General features: G+C 36.7%; 1 protein-coding gene across 2 annotated transcripts in view; it reads right to left on the bottom strand.

Moving 5' to 3' along the window:
* The window catches only part of Cep85l (centrosomal protein 85L), a 153,400-nt gene extending 150,092 nt beyond the window's left edge, over positions 1 to 3,308 (bottom strand). For both annotated transcript variants that reach the window (XM_076858308.2, XM_076858309.2), the window contains exon 1: positions 2,917 to 3,308. In XM_076858308.2, coding sequence (XP_076714423.2) covers positions 2,917 to 2,989 — 73 coding nt within the window. In that variant the 5' untranslated portion in view covers positions 2,990 to 3,308. The remainder of the gene's footprint in view (positions 1 to 2,916) is intronic.
* Positions 3,309 to 23,886: the final 20,578 nt, after the last annotated feature.

Raw genomic sequence — 23,886 nt, 5'->3', positions numbered from 1 at the left:
AGCTCAAGCTTTCCTATTAACACTTATAACACACTTTAAAAGTATAATATTCTATCTCAAAATGTTTTAAGGATTGAATATGTTAATAGCTTTAAAATGACTTATAAAAAGGAACATATTCAATATCATGAGATGTTAATAAGTACTCAAAATAGCATCATATCATGCTAGATTTCAAAAACCTAAGAGAAATACATCTATCCTTCATCCATATTTGAAATTAGTATAAATTTTTAACAACAGAGTAAATTCAAATATAGTCATTGAAATGCACAAAAGATATAATCACTGCTACTTAAAATTAGCCTTCTAGTCATATTTGTCAACAGAAAAAAAAAGAATGGTTTTTATGTGATCTTAGTATGGAAACATAAGAAAATATTCATTTTGTTTTATAACATGGTTACTCCATAAAACTGATAAACTATGGGTAAAGCCAAAACAAAATTAAAACAAAGGCCAAAAAGTTCAGTACTTTCCAAACCACAATTAGTATTCCTATTTGTTCTTTTACAGTCATTTCCTTAAAAAGAAAGTTCCCTCCATTTAGAAAACTGGTTCTGTATTCCTTTGGTTTTCCTGTTAGTCTAATTATTTGTGTAAACAAACCAATTTCAGGATACCTAGAATTAACCCACATATTGAGAAAGACTCATTTTAATACCAGAAACTATTTACTTATCACTGTCTTTCACAGTGGCCCTCAGGACCCAATAGATTGCTGATAAGTTCAATCATAAGACTCATTCCCTTTGTTTTCACATAAGCCCTAAAACTGCTCAAGTTAGTCAAAAGATATATTGAACAATATTTCAAAAATATAAATTTTCTTCCAATTTTCAGAAGAAAAAAAAAATATATCCACATTAATCAACCCAGAAGTCATAATCTTGACTTTTACTGTCTGCTCAATTGATAAAAACCAAAAGTTGTTCATGTAAGGTATAAATTTTAAAAACTAATTTTAATCAATTTCACATGTACATGTTTGCTCAGGATAAGAATAAACAAACAATAATTTCACTAATTCTGTAAAAATAATCCATTCCCAGCATAAAGCTGAAAACATTTTTCATTAGAAAGGCAATGTTATGATTTACCAACAGTTTATCACTGTCAAAGCTGAGATAAATGCTTTTGAAAATATGTTCTGCCCAAATTTCTGAAATTTGGATAATAATCCTCTTTCACTATATTCTAAGCCATAATAAATGTCTAGAGACTGCAATATAACATCAGTCCTTCATTACTTAACTTCTAAACAGTAAGATGTTTTCTTAATAGAAAACAATGGGAAATTGATACAACGCTTGTGTGATATACCTTCAAACAACCATCATTATTCACAAATACATTTTAAGAGGTTAGGTTACAAAGACATTAGAGATGACATCTGACACATATGGATAAATGGAAACTACTCTCCAGACCCTAGAGATAGTGAAATCTCTTCTTCATCACTCAAATCACTTAGATGTCAGGATTTGTGAATACTTGGATAAGCATCAGAAATCTCTCAACTACTGTCTTAAGACAAATTGCATACATTTTAGAAAAAATCTCCTACATATTTTGATGCTGTTTGTTTTTATTGAAGTCACGCTAATATTAAAAAAAAAAGTAGGTCTAAATTTAAGAAAATGATTTCAAATATAACTCTGGCTTTTAAAAATGCATGTTATATACCTAAATTTTTAAAAATTACATCCCAAATACCTAAACTATCACAGAACCACATTAAACTTCAATAGCAATGTACCTGATTTTTTAATAGCATTAAATATTATCATACAAAGACCTCTCTAAATGCTGCTTTGCTTTATGGTTTTGTAAATAATTTCTCTGAAAATGCATACAATAAATATGCCTCTAAGTTACCCAAGTCAAGCTCAAACGCTATGTGGAACAAGGTTACTTAACAAGAGTCCCAGAACCACCTGAATCAGTAGGAGAAATTTTGTGTATGTATATATGGCCTTTCCTTTTTTTCTGGGCAAAAAAGTCCGTTAAACTTTCAGCTTTTCAAAGGCGTTCATAACTCCGTTAAGATTAAAGTGCCTGAAGGGACTGTCATCGTTAGATAACTTGTCACAGGCAAACCAAGCTTTATTTTTTATGCCAAATTAGGGGAGGGTTTATTCTAATTTAGGGGCTCCGATACAATTTCTGGGTGATGCAAGCATGAAAAGGCTGTCGGATCCAAACAGCCCTCTACACCCACGGAACGCACCAAACCAAGGGGCCTTAAGAGTCAAACCCCATTAACAGCCCTACAGCTCAAACATCCACTGGATCTTGCAGGAAGCGCCCTCCCCTTTCACCAGAGGGGGCTGCGGGCGGCGACTAGGTTCTTTGCAGGGGTCGAAATCCCCTCGGGGGTCGCTCACCGCGCCCACAGCACCAACAGCCTCCTCCCGCCCCAAAGGCGCCCCCTCAAGTAGCGGCTAGCTGCGTGGGTACAGCAGAGCCGCCCGCGCCCCCGGCCGCCGCAACACGGTCGCAGCGACCTTCCAGTCCCGGTCCCTCTGAGCGGGGAACAAGCCCCGTTATCACGCTGGTCACACAGCCCACGAGGGAACGGGAGAAGGAAAGCGGGACAAAAGAGCCCAACCCGAGGGGCCCAGGCGAGCTGGAAGTTGAGGGTGGGGGCTGCGGCCCGAGAAGGCGCGGTGCGGACTCGCGGCAGCGGCGGGGATGGTCTGCCGAGATGCGGGGCTGTGGCCCGCCAGATGTCAGCCCGCAGGGCCAGGAGCAGACAGCAGGAGGAAACGCGGAGGGCGGGCGCGGGCACGCGCCGGCGTCGGGCAGGCGGCCGGGGGAAGGCCACAGCAGGGAGGGGAGCGGCGGCGGGTCCCGAGGCACCGTAGGCTGCTGCGACCCCCACCCCACCCAGCCAGGGGCTGTGCCCTTCCTTACCCGCCGGGAAGCTACGGGCCCCGCCAGGGCTGTCCTGGCCGCTGGCTTCGGGGGCCAGGAAACGGCCCCACATCGCGGGCGTGTGGGCCAGGGGCTTCCTACACCCTGCGTCCGTCCTCTCCAGCTTTCGCCTCCTGCTTCTTCAGGGGCGGAAACTTGTGCCGAACCTCGGCCGCGGCGGCTCCGGCTGTAGAGTGGGCTGGCGGCTTAACGGCTGCTCAGCGACGGGCAGGGACCACAGGGGCCAGATTCACCGCAGTGGCGGCAGCTGCCATGGCCAAGCCGGTTGGGCTGAGGCCGGGGCCGGGGAAGCCGCGGCTCCGCGGTGACGGCAGCTCGATCCCCGGCTGCGCCTGGGCTCAAAGGCTCTCAACGAAGTTGCAGCTGCGGATTCTCTCCGCCCCCTCCGCCCGCAGAGCCTGAGCCAGGCCCAGGCCGGAGCTGGGGAGGGGGCGGGGCCTGGTAGGGGCGGAGCCAAGGGGACTTACTTAAGGCGTGCGTGGCGTGGGGCGGGTTCTGCAAACAGGCGGGCGCCCTTCCTCGGCTTTGCGTTTTCTGCCGCAAATAGCGGGTCCAGCAGCTCATCCTTAACCCGCCTTCTCAGTCTCGGTTCACTGCCAGACGACTGGAGGGCCTTAAATTGGCCCCGGGCTCTATCTTGTAATCCACGGCCCCTCCCTTGGGTAATGTCTCACGCCCTTCTCCTACCCTTCTGAGAGACGTGGTCCCGCCCATGCATCACCTAGGTTGGTGATTTAATTGAATAAGGGAAAAAGAGATATAAGACAGGTATCAAAATATCTACCACACAGGAATGTATGTGAAAAAGGGTAGGGGAAGTTGAAAAGGACCTGAGGGTAATTAGAATCAGGGAATGAATTTCAAGGGGAAGTGTAATGATAAACTAGTCGCCCAGTAATTCAGATAAGCAATTGAATCAAAACGGCACCTAAGTATCAATGATAGAACCTTCCTTCTTGCCACCTACACCCTAGCATCTGCCTGCTCCTGATCAGTTTTCACCTTTTTCCTGAACTGTTCCTAAGGAAGGACCAAAAAATGCAGTATTTTATTATTTTAAAATCTTCTCATTGAAAATATGTTGATCCTACCAGTATTTAGGTACAGAATAGTTCATTTGAGTTATACTGGTCGAGCATCACTGTAAGAGGCCCTTTTTCCCTGGGGGGGGGGGGGGGATCAATCAGTGGTAAACCTGGATCCAAGTCCCTACCTCCAGAGGCTTTGAGTCCAGGACTGCTTTTCCTGTTTGAAAGTTTGCTAGCAAAGTCCTCATATTTGTAATTTTTTCTTAAAGACGCTGCAATTGGGAAGTACCGCTTAAAACTTAATAAAGGTCAAATTACCTTTACGTGTGTATCCTCTTACCACATCTGTGTTGCAGTTTATCTGATTGCCAGAGTACATTTAGTCTCCCTCCAGTAAACTTCCAAATCATGAGATGTTGGCCAAGGGCCAAATGTTTTTGATGATAGAAAGTGACAGAAACTAGAAAGAAAAAAAAAAAAAGAATGTAGTTTCATTTTTCTGATTAAAATATGTATTAACTCACTTAATATGACACTTGAATGAGATAGGTTAAAATACTAAAAACAGTAACTATAACACTATATCAAGTATACATTTTTTTCATGGTGTATAGTTAACATAGTCATTGGGCACAGTGTTTATTAAATACCAAACTTTTTGATACAGTTTGAAGAAATGTATGAAATATTACAGATATCTTAATCCTTTGTGAGTTTAAAATACATTCATTTGTTAATTCAAAAACTGCCAATTTCCACCCAATTCTAAACAGAGAAAAATCACTCAAGTTTTCTACATGTTTTATCAATGTGAAGGACATGTTACTACACACAAAGAAGTACATGTGAAGCTGAGGCTACATAAAGTATGTCAATACCTATTACAGAGTAAGAGCAAAAAGTAAAAACATGTTACTTTTGTGGCACTTAGCAACCAAGATAAAATTTTTGTATTTCTGTGATTAAACTGGAGGGATAAAGAGCTAATGCAATTAATGTCATTGAAATAGTAAGTAAGAATATTATATAGATGAAGTGATCTGTAATTAGAAATTCATTTCAATCATATGAATTCTGAGTACTGAAATGTGCTTTCCCCACATCTATGCATCATGTATATCTGGGAAGATTCATGCTTCTCAGAATTCAATGATTAAAGTTTATTATAGAACAAAATAGATAACCTAAGGACTACCTATTACTAGCCCTGATATTGTAAACTGGCATATATTTGTTTTGTTGTGATATTATTTTAAGACTACAAGGAGAATCTTACAAGCAAAGATTATTAATGTTGGAACTCAATCTTGGTAACAGTTCTACTAAGCAGAAGTAATACAAGTGATGAAAATAATATATTTTTATGTGTATACCTACATATATGTGATTTATATAAAACTGAATATTTGTGTATATCTACATATTTATAAGTATGGTCGCTCAGTTGAAATATAAGTACTTAATGTTTTGGGAGGAGACTTTTTAAAGACAGAAACTAGATTGCAAGAAGAAAATAATACTAAAAACACCAAATCTAATATCAAACTATATTAAACACTATTTAAAATGTTGCACAAAAACATTATTTTAAAGTGAAAAATCATTCATAACTCTTAAATTTACATTTTAATCTCTGGACTGATTCAATTGCATTATATTTATTTTTCTGATTCATATTTATTAGATTGGGCAAACAACAACCAGAGAGGCGTGACAATGCATAGTGGCAACATTTTTAAAACAGAAGAAAATCCCATGCATAATATGGGAAAATCTCAAGAAACTTTTATATTTTTAATAATATAAAAGATCAAAAATACAACCAGAGAAATAAAAAATTGTGATCTATATGTGTGATATGAATTGTAATGCATTCTGTGTCATATAGAACAAATTAAAAGATAAAAGATCAAAAAACTTCAAACAATATGTAGAAAAATTAAACCAAGCAATAACAATTGAAACAGTTCCTAAAGAATGGTTGACACTAGATAGAAAATTTTTATGAAAGGATTATGAAAAATTCCAACAACTAGATAATTCAGGTATATAAGTACAATGATTTACAACCTTTTCCAGATCAGAAAAAAAAAATGACATGTAACCCCAATTTATTTGGAGTTGTTATAATCCCAAATAATCATAATAATGAAAAAATAAAACTAAGAACACTTTTTTGAAGATGGATTTGAAAATATTAATTGAATTCCTGGCAAATACAATTTAGATATACAATAGTTATTAGGAGACAGGTAGGTTATTTAACCTATCTGGGGCTCAATTCCCTCATCTGTAATTTGGGATTATAACTCTGACTACCTCCTAGGACTGTTATGGGATTAAATGAGTTAATATTTGTAAAATACATAGAACAGTACATCTGTGCACCTGCATTGGGGTACAGATTACCATAAAATCAAGTAATGGAACTCTGTTAAATACCAATAAGAAAAAATAACAATGTTATAGACCAGATCAGTTATAGATCATGTTTTCTAAACACGTATCAAAATAGAGTAAAGTACTATTTAGAATATTTTCCTTACCCTTCGGGGTTACTAATTAGTCTGGGGATTATGGTGAAATAGTAAACTGTTCAGAAATCTTTCCCAAAGTGGGGAAAAGTTAATAGAAGTCTTCACTCTAGGTTGTATGCCAAACTCCCTGTGTGGATGTTGGTTAGCTGCTGGGTTTGGTGTCCCTCCCAGTTCTATCAAAATGAAGGGAGGAAAATTAGGGAAAGTAGCTGGCTGGTAATGGCCAAGGCAAGAAGACAAGGACACCTCATCTCAAGACTCTGATTCCTATTAGGTATAGAAAATGCATCTCATCTGTACCTTTGCCTCCAGAGTTAGATTGCAATGACCAATGAGAAAGTAGGTAAGATATGGAACATTAAAGCAGCCCGTCAGCAGATAGGAAGTTGGGGTAGGAAAAGTAGAATTCAACCAGCACATGAACGTTCAAAGTACCGTCAATATTTACTGGAACTGCTTAACTGATACACTTATCATAGAACTTGAGGTCACCAACTACTCAAACCCAGCCTATGAAAAGAAGTGAGCTCCCTTACAGTGAAAAGGACACAGCAATCTTGACAGTACATAAGGAGACAAACTCTTCCCTGCCTGCCTTCCTTTGAAGATACAGGAGAGGCCAAAAAAGCAAATCTTGTCATCTCCACACTTATACATACACACAAAGCCTCCTCTCTGACCAGCATTGATGGAGAACGGAACCATTTAAAAACTGAAAAGTCCAAAATATTGCGGAATTAGATAGAGATGTACTCAGTGGAAAATGGGGTTATCGGTAGAATACAGTGGTAGTAGTTATTGAAGAAAATAGACCTTCAAATATATATGTTCAGTAACTTGTGACATTGCACTAAACCAGTTGCATATTTTATGTAATCTTCACTGTCATATACAGTTAATATTGGCTCCAGTTTAGAGATTGTGAAAAAAGACGGAGAGAAGTGAAATAAGGATATATGGGAAGTAAAGAGCTTGACTTCAAATCTGATTCATGTGACTCCAAAGCCCAGGCTTTTTCCATCATGCTCTTTAACATGTTGTAAATAAAAATTACAAAATTTTTCTTCAGATGCCATGTGGGAAGCAGTTCCTAATTCTAGAATGTAGTGTTTAAGGTTCAGCTAAGATTGGAAACTGTGACATTAATCTGTGGCACTATATGATTTTCTTTAGTTGCAGCTAGCAGTTTGAGTATGAAGGAGAAAGGAAGATAGATGAACAGGATTTTTGCAGTGTAGGCATTTAGGAAAGGGGGCAAAGTCCTTAACAATGTTAACAAGAGAAAGGTTGAAGTAGTGGGCACCTGAGGTGAAGCCTATCTAGAAAAAGTACTGAAATCAAGAGCAGGCTGAAATGCAAAAAGAAAGAGGAGAAAATAAGGGAGTAGACATTTCACTATCAAAGAATAAATATAATCAGTGTAAGGGAATGAACTTGGAATGATATGACTTTAGAGTGAGAGTAGGATGTTGAAGTTTAAGATTTTAGAGTGCATAATATTGGACAAATTATATTGCTCTCCAGTGTTCGCATATTAATATGTAACAACAAATCTCATATTTTATACAACTATGATGCACCAATAAAAATGTAGAATAAACAGAGTTCTTAAAAAAATATTTTAGAGATGGGGCAGTGGCAATATTGGAGGTATGTGTCTGAATTGCCTTTAAGAAAGACCTGATGTTCAAAGAGTGCAGTTGGCAAACAGCCTCTCTGCCTCAGCTTCTGAGTGGAGGCTGCACTATTCCCAGAGATCCCCAACCAATGACAGTATGGTGCAGAGAGAAGACTTGGCCATTCTTTCCAATGCCGAACCTTCTAATCCTCAATCTGTGTTCTCTTCTTCATTGGGTTGCCTGAGACTTTGTGATACCTGCCTTGTAGTCGGAGCCTTCCTTTCCAATCCTGCTTCCTGCCCCTGTGGTCTTTCACAGGTTGGGTAACCAGTAAACATCTTACACTCCTCACTCCATTCTAGCATCTGCTTCCTACAGAACCCAACTGACACAATCAACAAAGAAGATAAAGACATAAAAGAGTTGGGGGGAGGAGGGTTGTATTTGTTTTAAATAGGATGAAAATGTTTCTGAGAGAGGACAGTATACAAGGATAAATTCCCAGAAAGGGAGCATATGGCAACATAGACTGAGAACAAGTAAATACATAAAAAGTGCCTTAAATTTTGAACAGAAGTAGGCAAGATTTTCAAGGAATAGAAGGTCTAGGTGAGCTCAGCACTCCATTCAGGCACAAATAAAACTACTGGGAAAAGGTCCTCAAAGCTTCTGACTGGGCTGGCCTGGCAGTTACTGCCCCAATTAGAAAAAAATTGCCACTATCTAAAGTACTTCCAAGAGCAAATTATGAACTTGTAAAACTTATTGAGTTCATTGAGGTCAACAAGATTTTAATTAGTTAGTTAAGAGTAATTAATTGGTTACAACTTCACTAAAATAATTTTAAATCATTAAGACAGTTTTTGTGATAAAAGCTTAGTCAGTAGAAGAGAATTAATGCAATACATTCTGTTAACTTTGGTGAGGTTTCTTTCCAAAGAATTTTCAGCATATTGCCTACACAGTGGAAGAATGTAGGGATCTCTGGAACTGTAAATAGAATTAACCTCACTAAAATAATCCCTAGAGAGATCTGGGCTAATTTAAGGAGTAGGTCCTTTTACAAAGATATCAGTGGAGGTCTGGAATTTTACAAGTATGACAACATATTCAGAAAACCAAATACAATTCTAGTAAAATCTTCAGGCTCATGAGGGACGTAATTTCTTTGGCTTTTTTTTTCTGACTCAAAATAATATGTAAAAAACAGAGTGATGTTATGAAAAGTGTTCATTAATTTTTCATGTAGCAATTTTTTTGTGGAGAACCTAAGTAGCATAAGAAAATTAAAACTTCAGACAAGTGTGGAAGACTAGCTACTTTACTGTAACCAGACAAATTTAATCTGTAAAATGTAATGCCTGTATTTTAAAAGAAATTTTTAAAATGTCACCTTAAAATGCTATACACTAATTTTAACATTGTATGATCCTAAATTTTTGTTAAATATAAAAGTAGGGAAAAGCAAATAATCTTAATAGGTATATTTAATAAAACTTATGCATAGATTAATAAATATTATAAGTTGATATTAGTCATTTATACCTAAAAATTCTAACATCAGATTGTCCCAAACACATTTTTCCCCCTGTGGTTGTTACCTTAGCTCCTGGGCTGGTATTTCTTTTTTTAATTGATTTTTTAATATACAATAGCGAAATGCATTATAATTCATATTACATATATAGAGCACCATTTTTTATATCTCTGGTTGTATACAAATTATATTCACACCAATGCGTGTCTGCATACATGTACTTTGGATAATGATGTCCATCACATTCCACCATCATTTCTAACCCCATGCCCTTTTCCCTTGCCCTCCCATACCTCTGCCCTATCTAGAGTTTGTCTATTTCTCCCATGCTTTCCCTCCCTACCCCATTAAGAATCAGCCTCCTTATATCGGAGAAAACATTCAGCATTTGGTTTTTTGAGATTGTATTGCTTCACTTAGCATTATCTTCTCCAACTCCATACATTTACCTGATAATGTCATGATTTTATTCTCTTTTATTGCTGAGTAATATCCATTATGTATATATGCCACATTTTCTTTATCCCTTCATCTACTGAAGGGCATCTAGGTTGGTTCCACAGTTTAGCTACTGTGAATTGTGCTGCTATAAACACTGGTGTGGCTGTATTCCTGTAGTATGTTGTTTTTAAGTCTTTGGGTATAGACCAAGGAGAGAAATAGCTGGCCAAATGGTGGTTTCACTCCATAGTTTTCCAAAGAATCTCCATACTGCTTTCCACATTGGCTGCACCAATTTGTGGTCCCACCATCAGTGTATGAGTGTGCCTATTTCCCCACAACCTCACCAATACTTATGTTGTTTGTATTCATTATAGCTGCCATTCTGACTACAGTGAGATGAAATCTTAGAGTGATTTTGACTTGCATTTCTGTAATTGCTAGAGATGATGAATATTTTTCATGTATTTGTTGACTGATTGTATATCATCTTCTGAGAAGTGTCTATTCAGGTCCTTGGCCCATTTATTGATTGGGTTATTTTTTTTTTTTTTTGGTGTTTAGCTTTTTGAGTTCTTTATATACCCTAGAGATTAGTGCTCTATCTGATGTGTGAGGGGTAAAAATTTGCTCCCAAGATTTAAGCTCTCTATTCACCTCACATATTGTTTCTTTTGCTGAGAAGAAACTTTTTAGTTTGAGTCCATCCCATTTATTGATTCTTGATTTTAACTCTTGTGCCATAGGAGTTTTATTAAGGGAATTGGGGCCTAATCCCATATGATGGAGATGAGGACCTACTTTTTCTTCTATTAGATGCAGGGTCTATGGTTTAATTCCTAGGTCCTTGATCCACCTTGAGTTGAGTTTTGTGCGTGGTGAGAAATAGGGGTTTAATTTCATTTTGTTGCATATGAATTTCCAGTTTTCCCAGCACCATTTGTTGAAGAGGCTATCTTTTCTCCAATGTATATTTTTGGTACCTTTGTCTAATATAATTGTAAATTTTGTGTCTCTGTGTCCTCTATTCTGTACCATTGGTCTACCAGTCTGTTTTGGCGTCAATGCCATGTCATTTTTGTTACTTTTGTTCTGTAGTATAGTTTAAGGTCTGATATAGTGATGGCACCTGGTTCACTCTTCCTGCTAAGATTGCCTTTATTCTGGGTCTCTTATTTTTCCAGATGAATTTCATGACTGCTTATTTCTATGAGGAATGCCATTGAGATTTTGTCCTTTGGAGTATGGTCAGTTTGATGATATTAATTCTGCCTCTCCAAGAGCAAGGTAGAACTTTCCATCTTCTAAGGTGGTCTTTGATTTCTTTCTTTAGGGTTCCATAGTTTTCATTGTAGAGGTCTTTCACCTCTTTCATTAAGTTGATTTCCTAGTATTTTTTTTTTTTTTGAGGCTATCATAAATGAGGTAGTTTTCCTTATTTCCTTAAGAGGATTTGTCACTGATATACAGAAATGCCTTTGATTTATGGGTATTGATTTTATATCCTGCTACATTGCTGAATTAATTTAATAATTCTAGTTCTCTGGTGGAACTTTTAGGGTCTTCTGGGTATAGAATCATAACATCATCAAATAGTGCTAATCTGAGTTCTTCTTTTTGTATATTTTCCCTTTAATTTCTTTCATCTAATTGGTCTGGCAAGTGTTTCAAAAACTGTTAAACAGAAGTGGTTAAAGAGGGCATCCTTGTCTTATGCCAGTTTTTAGGGGGAATGCTTTCAATTTTTCTCCATTTCGAATGATGTTGGTCTGGGACTTAGTGTAGATAGTCTTTACGATGTTAAGATATGAAGGGGTGCTGTATTTTCTCAAATGCTTTTTCTGCGTCTATTGAGATGATCATATGATTCTTATCTTTAAGTCTATTGATGTGATGAATTACATTTATTGATTTCCATATGAGGAATCAAGTGGGATGAACCCCACTTGATCATGGTGCATGATCTTTTTGATATGTTTTTGTATTTGATTTGCCAAAATTTTGCTGAGAATTTTTGCATCTATGTTCATTAGAGATATTGGTCTGAAGTTTTCTTTCTTTGAGGTGTCTTTGTCTGGTTTTGGAATCAGGGTGATATTGGCCTCATAGAATGAGCTTGGAAGTGCACCCTCTTTTTCTATTTCCTGAAATAAATTGAAGAGTATTGGTATTAGTTCTATTTTAAAGGCTGTGTCTCCATCCAGTCCTGGGCTTTTCTTTGTTGGGAGATTTCTGATGGTGTCTTCTATTTCATCGATTGATATTGGTCTGTTTAAATTGTGTATATCTTCCTGACTTAATCTGGGCAGATCATATGACTTAAGAAATTTTTTGATGCCTTCGATATTTTATATTTTATTGGAGCACAAGTTTGCAAAATAATTTCTAATTATCTTCTATATTTCTGTAGTGTCTGTTGTGACATTGCCTTTTTCATCACATGTGTTAATAATTTGAGTTTTCTCTCTCCTCTTCATTAGCATAGTTAAGAGTCTGTCAATTTTGTTTATTTTTTTCAAAGAATCAACTTTTGTTTTGTCAATTTTTTCAATTGTTTCTTTTGTTTCAATTTCATTTATTTCAGCTCTAAGTTTAATTATTTCCTGTCTTCTACTACTTTTGGTATTTATTTGTTCTTCTTTGTCTAGGGCTTTGAGTTGTAATGTTAAGTCGTTTATTTGTTGACTTTTTCTTCTTTTAAGGAATGAACTCCATGCAATGAACTTTCCTCTTAGTACTGCTTTCATAATGTCCAAGAGATTTCGATATGTTGTGTCCATGTTCTTGTTTACCTCTAAGAATTTTTTAATCTCCTCCTTGATGTCTTTTGCAACCCATTGTTCATTCAGTAGAAAGTATTTAGTCCTCAGGTGTTGGACTTATTTTTAAGTTTTTATTTTTTAATTGATTTTGAATTTCATTTCATTATGATCAGATAAAATGCAGGGTAGTATCTCTACTTTTTTGTATTTGCTCAAAGATGCTTTGTAGCATATTATATGGACACCTGTGCTGCTGAGAAGAAAGTGTATTCACTTGTTGAAGAATAAAATATTCTATGTATGTCAGTTAACTCTAAGATATTGATTGTATTATTGAGATCTATAGTTTCTTTGTTCAACTTTTGTTTGAAAGATCTATCCAGTGGTGAGAGAGTGTGTGTGAAAGTTACCCAAGATTATTGTGTTGTTGTCAACTTGATTCTTGAACTTGAGAAGGATTTGTTTGATAAACATAGATGCTTCATTGTTAGTCCCAAACACATTTTTGAAGATGTGGTTTAGAAAAAAATGTGTTTCACTTTATTTGGACAAATGTAGACTAAATTAACTAAAATTGACCTTTAGACAGGTTTGGTTGCATGTGCCTGTAATCCCAGCACTCAGGAGGCTGAGACAGGAGAATCTTAAGTTCAAGTCCAGCCTGAGCATCTTAGCAAGATGCAGTCTCAACAACAACAACAACAACAACAAAAAGTGGCCTGTGTTTTCCATAGTCAAGGTATTCCTTAAATATGTCTAATATTTTGTAATGTTAGGTTATGGTGTCTATTTTTTTAACCTACTCCCTAAAAGTGAATTCAGAAATAATAACATTATAGATTTTTTTCTACAAATGCAAAAGACTTAAATGTTATTTTAAAACATGATAGAATAACCAATCTATAGATTCATTATAGTAATTGAGCCATTTTTTTTTAACATTTGGTACACCTCGAATCACCAGGTACTGAACTGAAAAATAAAAACATGAAGAGCCACCTGACTATCAAGTAGGTTCATTATCATAAGTGCCCTCAGAGAACAAAATGAAGTAACAAGGAGCAAAGCATCTGAAATTAATTTACATATACATATACTATGAATGATAACAAAATAAAAGAAATAACAAAAGATCCATATATAACTTATAGATGAATTTATATAACACTTTGATAACTGGCATATTCTAAAAATCTTTAATTAATATTTAAGATAATTAAGTTTTTTGCCATTAAACATAATCTCCTAATAAAATTATAGAGCAAGCTTTAGCTTGAGTGAAGTTAGGCAAGTTATTTATACTGTGAAAGTTAGCTAAAAGATAACTTTTCAATGAAGACCAAAAAGCATGGTGGTTAGCATTTATTTTCAGAGTCTAAGGAAGGTCGATGATTTCAGCAGGAAGGAGCTATAGTGACACTGGGAAAAAGGGGAGCATTTGATCAGCATTGGTGGGTAGCAGGAGAATTTGTCTCTGCAGTTGTCTGGGTGCTGCTGCCTGTTTCACTCTCCCTTCAAGGTCAGTCTGGTTCTGGCCCAGGCCCAACATCTAAGTTTCAGATCACAGCAGGCTTAGGAGAACAGTGCAGGCTGGAACATCTAATCCCACCCTGGCTTGCCCTAAAATGGCCCCAAATTTGCTTGGCTCCTGAATCTGCTGCAGGATTAACTCCCTGAAGCTGTTTTCCAGAAAATTATAGAAGAGCAATGCTGCATTTGCTTCAGTTTTGATTGGGGTTTTATCACATTATTTTTTTTTTAAGAATTTTCCATCTTCCCACATACCAACTTTTAGAACAGATGGCTTAAAATGTCTTAGAGGAGATGAGTTGTGGCAAGCAGATGAGCATGTGCATCTTTGGTTTTCCGTGGCAAAGGTAATTATCACCCCTTAAGTATCTACCTGCTAACATGAAGCTGGGTCCGGCCACAGGAGTTTTTCTGTTGCCTTCTCATCTAGGAGTTTAGGATGAATTTCCTTAAGATGGTTTGATTGTATATATACGGGCATTTGGCTGTGGGTATAACCTCCATAAGAGGGAAACCTTGTAGACTGCAAGGTGGCTGTCTGCTGAGGTGACTGACTGCCAGCTTCCTTGGAGAATGTGTCAGCTGAAGGAGACTCCTCAAGTGAAAGCCACCGTGGAGTTCACATGCCTTGATCCCCTTTCAAATGCTGGCAAAAGGCCAGACTCAGAGGATTGCTACAGGGAGTAGACGGTGAGTTGGCAGATTGCCAACAGAAGGGCTGTACTGTCATTTATAAGATAATGGTTTGTGTGGACTCCCTGTAACTCATCCTGCCACTTACCCAAACCCGGGGTTTCTGGGGGAAAGAAGAGCCAGATTGCTCTCCTATTAGGAAAAAAAAAAAAAAAAAAAAAAACTTAAACAAACACTAGACTTAGATTTGTGGGATTTATATGGAATGTGTGTCTGAAATACTTGAGTGTCTATTTCAGCATTGCCTTTGCATGATTGTATGTCCAAAGCACAAACTTTTCCTGAGTCTTTGGAGACTTTCTGTTCCCATGTTGCCTTTCAGGTCCCTCATCCCACCATACTCAGGGACTTTGTATTGCTGTCTTTAACTGCCTTATTAACTCCCACCATGAGTCCTCTGAATCTGGTTTTCTTAAATATCAGGAGAATGTCACTTAAAGTGAGAGATGTCAAAATATTCAAGTAAAAAAATGAATATTGATAAACTGAGTAAAATATAATCACCATATGATATCATTTTCAAATCTTCTATTAGTTTAATACTTCTTTAAGTTTAATACTTTAAACTTTAAAAAAAAAGTTTATATTTATTGTTATGGTCTATTAATGCATTCAAGAGTCTATTATAATTTATATCCAGAGTACTTTTTCTTGTGTCTTGAGAAAACAATTTTAAAAAGGTGTCCTAAAAATGGTTTATAAGTACATTCCGATGAGGTTTATTATTAATTTTCTTTTAAAGTTAAAAGGAAAGTTACTTATACAAGGAAATTTTGCTGATTTATGATTTATAAAATTTTAACCCTACTCCAGAAAACTATTAATAAAATTTAGAATCATTATGATTATGTTAAAATGTTTAGGTTTGACACATTAAGGAACTAAAATCTGGATGCAGAAATTATTTTATATCTTGACTTTGATTATTAAAATGTAAAAAAAAAAAGCAAAATACTATGAGATTCTTAATATCTAACAATATAAATATGATGTTATTAATAGTAACATTATCTGTTGACTTAATAAGTATATTTAGTTTTATAGAAGCAATAAAATATTTTTATACACAATATTCAGAAAAAAATTTATACACAAAATTCAGAAAGCAATCCTAAGTGAGAGAGACACTGGAGTCTCCCTACAACAATTGTGTTAAAGGTCAATACTAAAACTACTATTGTACCATGAAATGACTTGTTAAATTCAAAGTTGGCAGAATTGCAACAGATAAATGCAAAGGATGAAGTGCTGGCATCAGAGACTCAGGATTGGACATCAAATGGGATCACTGTAATACAAGCTCATACAGCCATTGAGTTTGTGGGATGTGTTTTGTTTTGTTTTGTTTTGTACTAGAAATTGAACTCACAGGCACTTTACCACTGAGCAACATCCCCAGCCCTTTTTATTTTTAATTTCTGAGATAAGTCCTTGATAAGTTACTTAGTACCTCACTAAGTTAATGAGACTGGCCTTTAACTTGTGATCCTCCTGCCTCAGCCTCCTGATCATACAGCCATGTGTGAAGTTAATATGATCATGTTTGAAGAATGCTTCATAATTCAGGTAATCTCATCTTTCTATGAAGGACAAAATAATTCACACAAGGAACTAGAACAAATGATAAGGTAGTGTTGAATGATGAGTACTATGCAAAGAACTTTGCATGCACTGACCTGTTTCAACTTCAAACAACCTGATAAAGAACAGTAGGAGAGCCAGGTACACACCTATAATCCCAGCAACTCAGGAGGCTGAGACTGGAGGATCACAAGTTTGAGACCAGACTTATCAACTTAGCAAGCCCCTAAGAAACTTAGAGAGATCCTGTCTCAAAACAATAAATAAACAAGGACTGGGGATGTTGTTTGGTGCTTAAGCTCCCCTGTACAAAAAAAAGAAAAAAAAAAAAAAGAAAAAGAAAAAGAAAGAAAATAAAAGAAAGAATGGTAGGAACTGTTACTATCTTAATTTTATAGATGAAGAAACTGAGGCACAGAAAGGTCTGAAGAGATGTGGTGAGGAAGTAGCAGAGCAGGAATTCAAAGAGCTCTACCTGACTCTAAAACCTGAGCGCTTTAATATTAACTATACTATAGGGGAAAAATTCAATTTCATTAACAAGCAAAGATTTAATAACATACAAACATACCGAAATGGAAATGCAAAGGAATGACAAACATCAAATTCCAGTTGTCTCTGTATAGGAAGGTGAAGAGGACATTGGAATTGAAGGAGTATGCAGATTTCAATATACATAAAATTTTATTTTAATAAATTAATGAAAATTTAGAAATTTGTTAAGATTTGGTAAGCCAAGTCCATAGGTTAGACAATTTTTTCTTCAATACTTTTCTGTATGCTTAAAATAGTCATACTAAAAAATTAAAGTAAACTGATATCACCCCATTTCATTCATATGAAAGTTTGCATTTTTAGGAAATAATTCTGATGACGGTTGAAAGAAACTGACACACTCATATATTTTTGATGATATAAACTGGTTCAACTCCCTTAGAAAGCAGTTTAACAAAATATATCATTTAAAACCATAAAAAAATCACATTATTTGGTTCAGTAATTTTCCCTTGGAAATTCTATCTGATAGAAAAAAAATATCAAAATATAATACAGAGGCTGGGCTTGTGGTTCAGTGGTAGAACACTTGGCTAGCAAATGTGAGGCACTGGGTTCGATCCTCAGCACCATGAAAAATAATAAAATAAAATAAAGGTATTGTGTCCATCTACAACTAAAAAACATTTTAAAAAATATATAATACACATACTCGCAGAGATGCACTGAAAACTATATATTGTATATGCATAAAGATGTCAAATACAATTTGCTGCTAGTGTAATATAATCTAAAAGTTTAACTATAAAGAAATAGTCAATATTTTGCAGCCTTTATAACTGTCAAAGTCTTTATAACAACTTGAGTAATGGTTGTGATGTAACATTAACTGAAAAAAATCAGGATATGAAACTGCATATCCTCTAAGATTAAGTCAATGAGAAAGTAAGCATAGAAAAGTTCATGAAGAAATATCCTAAAGCAAGGAGTCCAGTGTTTATATTAAGATAATGAGATTAAATTTTTTACTTCTCTCTTCTGGTTCTTTGATAATATTGATCTGCCATATTGTCTTTGAAATGTAAAATTATCATACAGCACAAATCTTGCTTTGGAAACAGTGAGACATCTGAAAGTAAACTTAAATACAAACTTAGAATTCAAAGAGTTCTAAGAAAGGTTGGAAACAATACACAAATCAGTGCTGAAGTGACAGGAAAATCCATCAAGCTGGGGGCAACAGGAATGCTTCATGTGTGCTTCAACAGTTGGCAGAGCAGGGTAAAAACTAGGTGGAGACTAGGACAGGGGTGAGAGAAGGGGGCATGCAAGCTGCAAAGTGGAAAGATCTAAGATGTTCTCAGGAACACAGCACTGCATGTCATGGAATATGTTATTTCCAGTTTTTATCTTCTGATTTTTTTTTTTCAGAAAATGTAGTGGCTTTAAAGTTTTCACAGTTGAATTAATTCTACAAAATAACTGCTTGTAGAATCATAGCAACATAATTATGAGTTGTGCTTCTGACTCTAAATTTTTTATCTAAAAATAATGGCAATGACTACATCTTGGGAAAACAAAGCCATTACCTATTCTTGTGCTCCAGCTATCTTGGTAGTCACTTACTGGAAAATGGATCACAAGTTAAATAACTATGTTTTTTTAGAACACTGTTTGTCACTCTTACCTTAAGTGAGTTGATAAATGAAATAATTTAAAATTTTTCAGCCTATAGGCATTCTCTAAATTGTGAATATGACTTAGACAAAATTCTTTACCATAACACAAGCCTGCCTGAGCTCTCCACAAGGCACAGCCCCAGCATTCCTGGAAGCCCAGACCGTTCCTTTAGGGAGTATATTTTCATGTACAAAAAGAAGAGGCAGGCAGGTGGTTGAGATGTAGGAAGATAGAGGAAGGATGTTAGGAAAGTCTCAGCCTTGATATACTTCACTGCCTCTACCGTGTACCATCTGCTCATAGTCCAGCTTCCTCGGGTTAGATAAATATTTCTTGAATAATATATGAATTAACAGGATGAATGATGATAGCTGTCATTTATCAAATGATTACTCTGTGCTGGGAGTTTACATCCATTACTTTTAATTGGCATTAAGAATCCTGCTGAGTCTGTAACTCAAGTGCCAGGGAACTGAGGTTCTTCAATTGATTCTGGTGTTTTAATCCTTTAAGATCAGGGTAAAATATAACTTTCCAGTTGTCGTCTCACATGCTGGTGAAAAATCTACTGTTTCTTCCCACATCTCCAGCTTTCTTTCTTTGCTTCACATTCTTTTTACTTATCAGGCCAAATTCTCCATTTGTCCTCACCTCGCCCTGTGTTTGCTTTCTTTTTTTGCTGTTATCACCTCACCTAAGACTATAAAGCATCACCCCAATCCCTTTATTCCCAAAGTATCACCCACATATGACTACCTGGGAAACAAACAGCTCTTTAACTTAGGGAAAAAAGTAAGTAATGGTCCATTCTATTGCCAAGTAACAAATAATTTAATATCGGATATTAAGACTATTGCTACCAATAGAGTTCCAAACTGGGCGATTTTATTGAACTTCCTAGTGTTGTTGCTTTCATCTTCAGCTCTGGGATGCTCATAATTTTTTATTTTATTATGCAAAACAATTTATTCTCTGTCTGAGGCTTCCTCCTTCATACCCATAAAGGTGTTTTCCTAAATTTACGAGTCCTAGAAATCAGAAGCCTATAGTCTGCAAGAGTTTAAATAGCATTTTGTTCCACTGGTATGTTATTATCCGCATTTTACACAGGACCAAACAAGTTTAGTGAAATTAAAGAAAAAGAGCCAGGGCCTGAATTAAAAGCCTGGCTTGCCTAATGCAAAACTTGTGTTCTTTTCACTACCCCAGAATGAATGCTTAAGAATCAAAACTTCCTGAATATTTTCAACGTGCTTAGCTCTAAAAGCTTTAGGGCATTAACTCATAAAATCCTCACATTAGCTGATATCTATTTTATAAATACAAAGCTAGTAAATTGTTCAGGATCACATAGATAACAAGGGAGAAGATCAGGAGAGAACCTCGGTGACTGTGTCTCTGTGGTTCTCATCATTAACCGTACTCCTCCACCATCCTCAAGCCTCAGCTCCCCTCACTTTCTCCCATGGCTGGAAAGGAGATCTGCTGCTGGGTGACAGTGCAGCCTGCACCCTGAAAATAACCCAAGAGTGGGTTGATAACTCAAATTTTCTGAGGGCGCTTAGAGTACAGGGGCATTGTGGGAGTCTATACCATTATAACTAGATCTACTCAGTGTCGAATCAAGTGGTAAACTTTGTAATGGCTGCTTTCAGAAACAATCACGTTACTCAGTTCTTCCCATTGAATGAGTTGTCACAAATTGACTCAATTCATTTTGCCAGTCAGATTCAAGACTGAGTGTCCTCTGAATGTCAGGTACGATTAGGCATAGAGAAAAGATGAATCTCTCAGATCCAGGTTTCATCTTTAGTAGCCCTGAAGCTTGTGGGGACTTTGCAGTTCAGAGCATACATCACAGGACTAACTTACCAGATAGTTATGCATTTGATGATATTTGAAGCTACAGAAAGTCAGATTTTTCAATCAGTGGATGTAAGAAATGTCTAAGAATTACTATTTTGGAAAAAGATAAATAGTTTCATCTCCAAGGGTGACAAACTCTGACAGGGGAAACGGATAAGCAAAGCCTGGGTGACTACCTGGCCAGAATTCTATAAAAACACTTAAATCTCTGAAGACTCAAAGAGAGTCCATAATCCCTACCCTGAATTCCAGAGGAGAATCATGTAATAGGTGTGTGGAATTCTATCAAAGGCATAAACAGGCAGGTTAAAGGGTGAGATTATGGTAAGTGTTTAGATTCTCTCCTAGTTCCTTTTATTTAGTTATTTTTTCAGTACTGGAGCTCTCTACCACTGAGCTGTTCCCCAGTCCTTTTGAAGTTTCTATTTTGAGACAAGGTCTTGCAAAATTGCCCAAGTTGATCTCAAACTTGTGATCCTCCTGCCTCAGTCTCCCAAGAAGCTGGGATTACAGATCTGTGCCACCAAACCCAACTCTGGTCCAGGTCTCTAGAGAAAAAACTACTAACATGAGGAAGGGCATTAAATTAGGTCATCATTGCTTCTCGAGAACACAGAACTCACTTTGATTTCTTTTATACTCCAAGTTCTGCTTGAAGTTTACATTTCCTTAGGGGACTTGAACATCAGGGCAAAATGTCCCATGTAAATGATAACAAGCAATATTTGGGCAGGAACATCTCTCCCTTTAATAAGACATCTTCTTGTAGAACTGGATCTTGAGCATGAAATAAACCAGTTTTTTCCAAGCTGTATTTCCAGGGCCTCATTTGCACTCAATGAACTTTTTCTTTTGGGGGGTAATAGAGATTGAACTCAGGGGCACTGGACCACTGAACCACATTTCCAGCCCTATTTTGTATTTTTTTGAGAGACAGGGTCTCAAACTGAGTTGCTTAGCACCTCACATTTGCTGAGGCTGGCTTTGAGTTCATGATCAATCCTCCTGTCTCAGCCTCCGAAGCCACTGGGATTACAAGCATGTGCCACCACACATACAAACATTTTAAACAGCATATAAAAAACCTGCATCATTTTTGATATCTGGTTTATAATTTGGATGTCTGCAATCCAACTTCATTTAGGGGGAAATAAAGAGCCCCATTGCAAGAAGTGAACACCTCTGAGATTTTGGTCCATTTCTCAGTTCACTAAGGCTGGGAGAGGTTAGCTGATTCACAGAAATGACAGAGGTAAATCTTAACCCCAGATCATCCTCCCAGCCCTGCTCACTGTTCAGACCTCTCACTTCCTGTCTACAGCTGCCCACAATCAGCCTGGAAAGCATGGAAGTCACTCAGGTCAAATGGGAAAATCCTATGAAAATATTGATGGGCCAGCCAACATTTATTATTTAAATGATTAAGTGCTATGCATTCTCATTTATCCTCACAGTGATATGCTGACTTGAGCTAAACAAGTATCTCACCAGCCCCATTCCTAGTTATATGAAAGGTAAAACAGTCTCAAAGAAGTTAAGTTCCTCAGAAATTATATTATTAGATAATCAACAAAGGCTCCAATTCCAATATTCTGATTTTTAGAAAGACTAGGCTCCATTCATTATATATGTCCTGTTTGCTGTGCCCATGTAGACAGGAGAGCAAATGATATGATTAAAAGGGACAACTCCCCAGATTGACAGGCACAAGATGAAAGACAAACTTTAGATACCAAACCATGTTGCTTGGATGTCTGCAGAGCTTTAAAATTACTACCAGGGGACCTACAGTCCCATGCGGTATGCTTATTTACCCCACATAAAGTAACTTGCATTGATATGTACAACCAGTCTTAAAATGAATATAGATGTCCTCTTGTTCAATAAGGTATGATTTTAATAAAATGCATTACTGAGTTTATGGCAATGTGTTTTGCCCTTATATACTTTCTTAGTCAACTTCTACTAAAAGTACAACTACTATTATGTGAAGCTCTGTGAAATGTTTTTATGCTAAAAAATGAGATCATAGTTGGAAATTGGGGGACCATCTGTTCAAGGCTAAAATAAAGGGAACACAAAAATATGAAGATAGGAAATCATTATTGCAAAACATTTTACATCTTTTTCTGTATTTCTATTTTAAAGCTATGTATTTAAATTATTGTTCTGTTTTCATGTTGAATGGTTGCTAATTATCCCAGCTCTGTTTATTGCATGTGGTCAGATCATTGATTCTCAGAAAAACTACCCTGTAGCCTAGCCCTACATTCTTCCAAGATAATATCATCTGCAGGAGTCAAGTTTCTTGCCAGGAGAGCTCATTTGCAGAAGTAAACAAACTAGAAGTAAAAACATGAAATGTTAAAGAAACTTTCAACCTTGGATAGGACATTAATAACAAATAATATCTATCTTAAGCTATTATATGTCTTTTTAAAAAATGTAATATCCGGTCAAACTGACCTAGGAATTAGAAGAGTAAACAGAGCAGAACAAGGGCTGTCAGCAATACCATCTAGGAACACTGAGGTAATGGAGAGCCTCCCTGTCTGCTGGGGAGCTCCAGAAGAACAGCTGCTCCCTTCTCTCAAAACAGTCCCTCCTCCAGTACTGTTAGCTTGCTAACCAGCTCAGATCTGCTTTTGAGGAGCAAGCCAAACACATTGCCACTGGTGATTAGGAAACTTAGAAAAACAAAAGTCAGCTTGAAAAGGCCCTATTTTATATCTTTCCTCCATCTCTGGCAACCTCCACTGGCATTTCAACCTACCCACCCCTTGCCCTTCCTTATATTTGATTCTTTGTTACATGAAATGTGGGGACAATGGAAAGCAACTAGGAAACAAACCAAACATTTCCTTCTGGAAATATTGCCTATTTAATAACAACAGCTAGGAGCCTGTAAATATTTTTTTTAAGAAATTCACCACCCCCCACACCTATACTCCCAGAGCAATCATTCTATGAAAAATCAATTTTTCTAAATCAGAACCTAAATTTTAAAGCCCCCCCTCACAGTACTACTAAAGGTCTTCATATCCACAGCCAATTCATGCTTTTACTCTGAAAACTGAAGCTCAGAACCTTGCATATTTATCTCTCAAACTAAACTAAGAATTCCATGTTGAATGTTTGGAGGTAGACTAAAGAAGAAAAGTTATAGCATTTAGTTCATAT

Source organism: Callospermophilus lateralis, chromosome 6, assembly GCF_048772815.1.
Source record: "Callospermophilus lateralis isolate mCalLat2 chromosome 6, mCalLat2.hap1, whole genome shotgun sequence".
Taxonomy (NCBI): domain Eukaryota; kingdom Metazoa; phylum Chordata; class Mammalia; order Rodentia; family Sciuridae; genus Callospermophilus; species Callospermophilus lateralis.
Note: the sequence above shows the minus strand (reverse complement) of the source record. Positions and strands in the feature narration are given on the sequence as shown.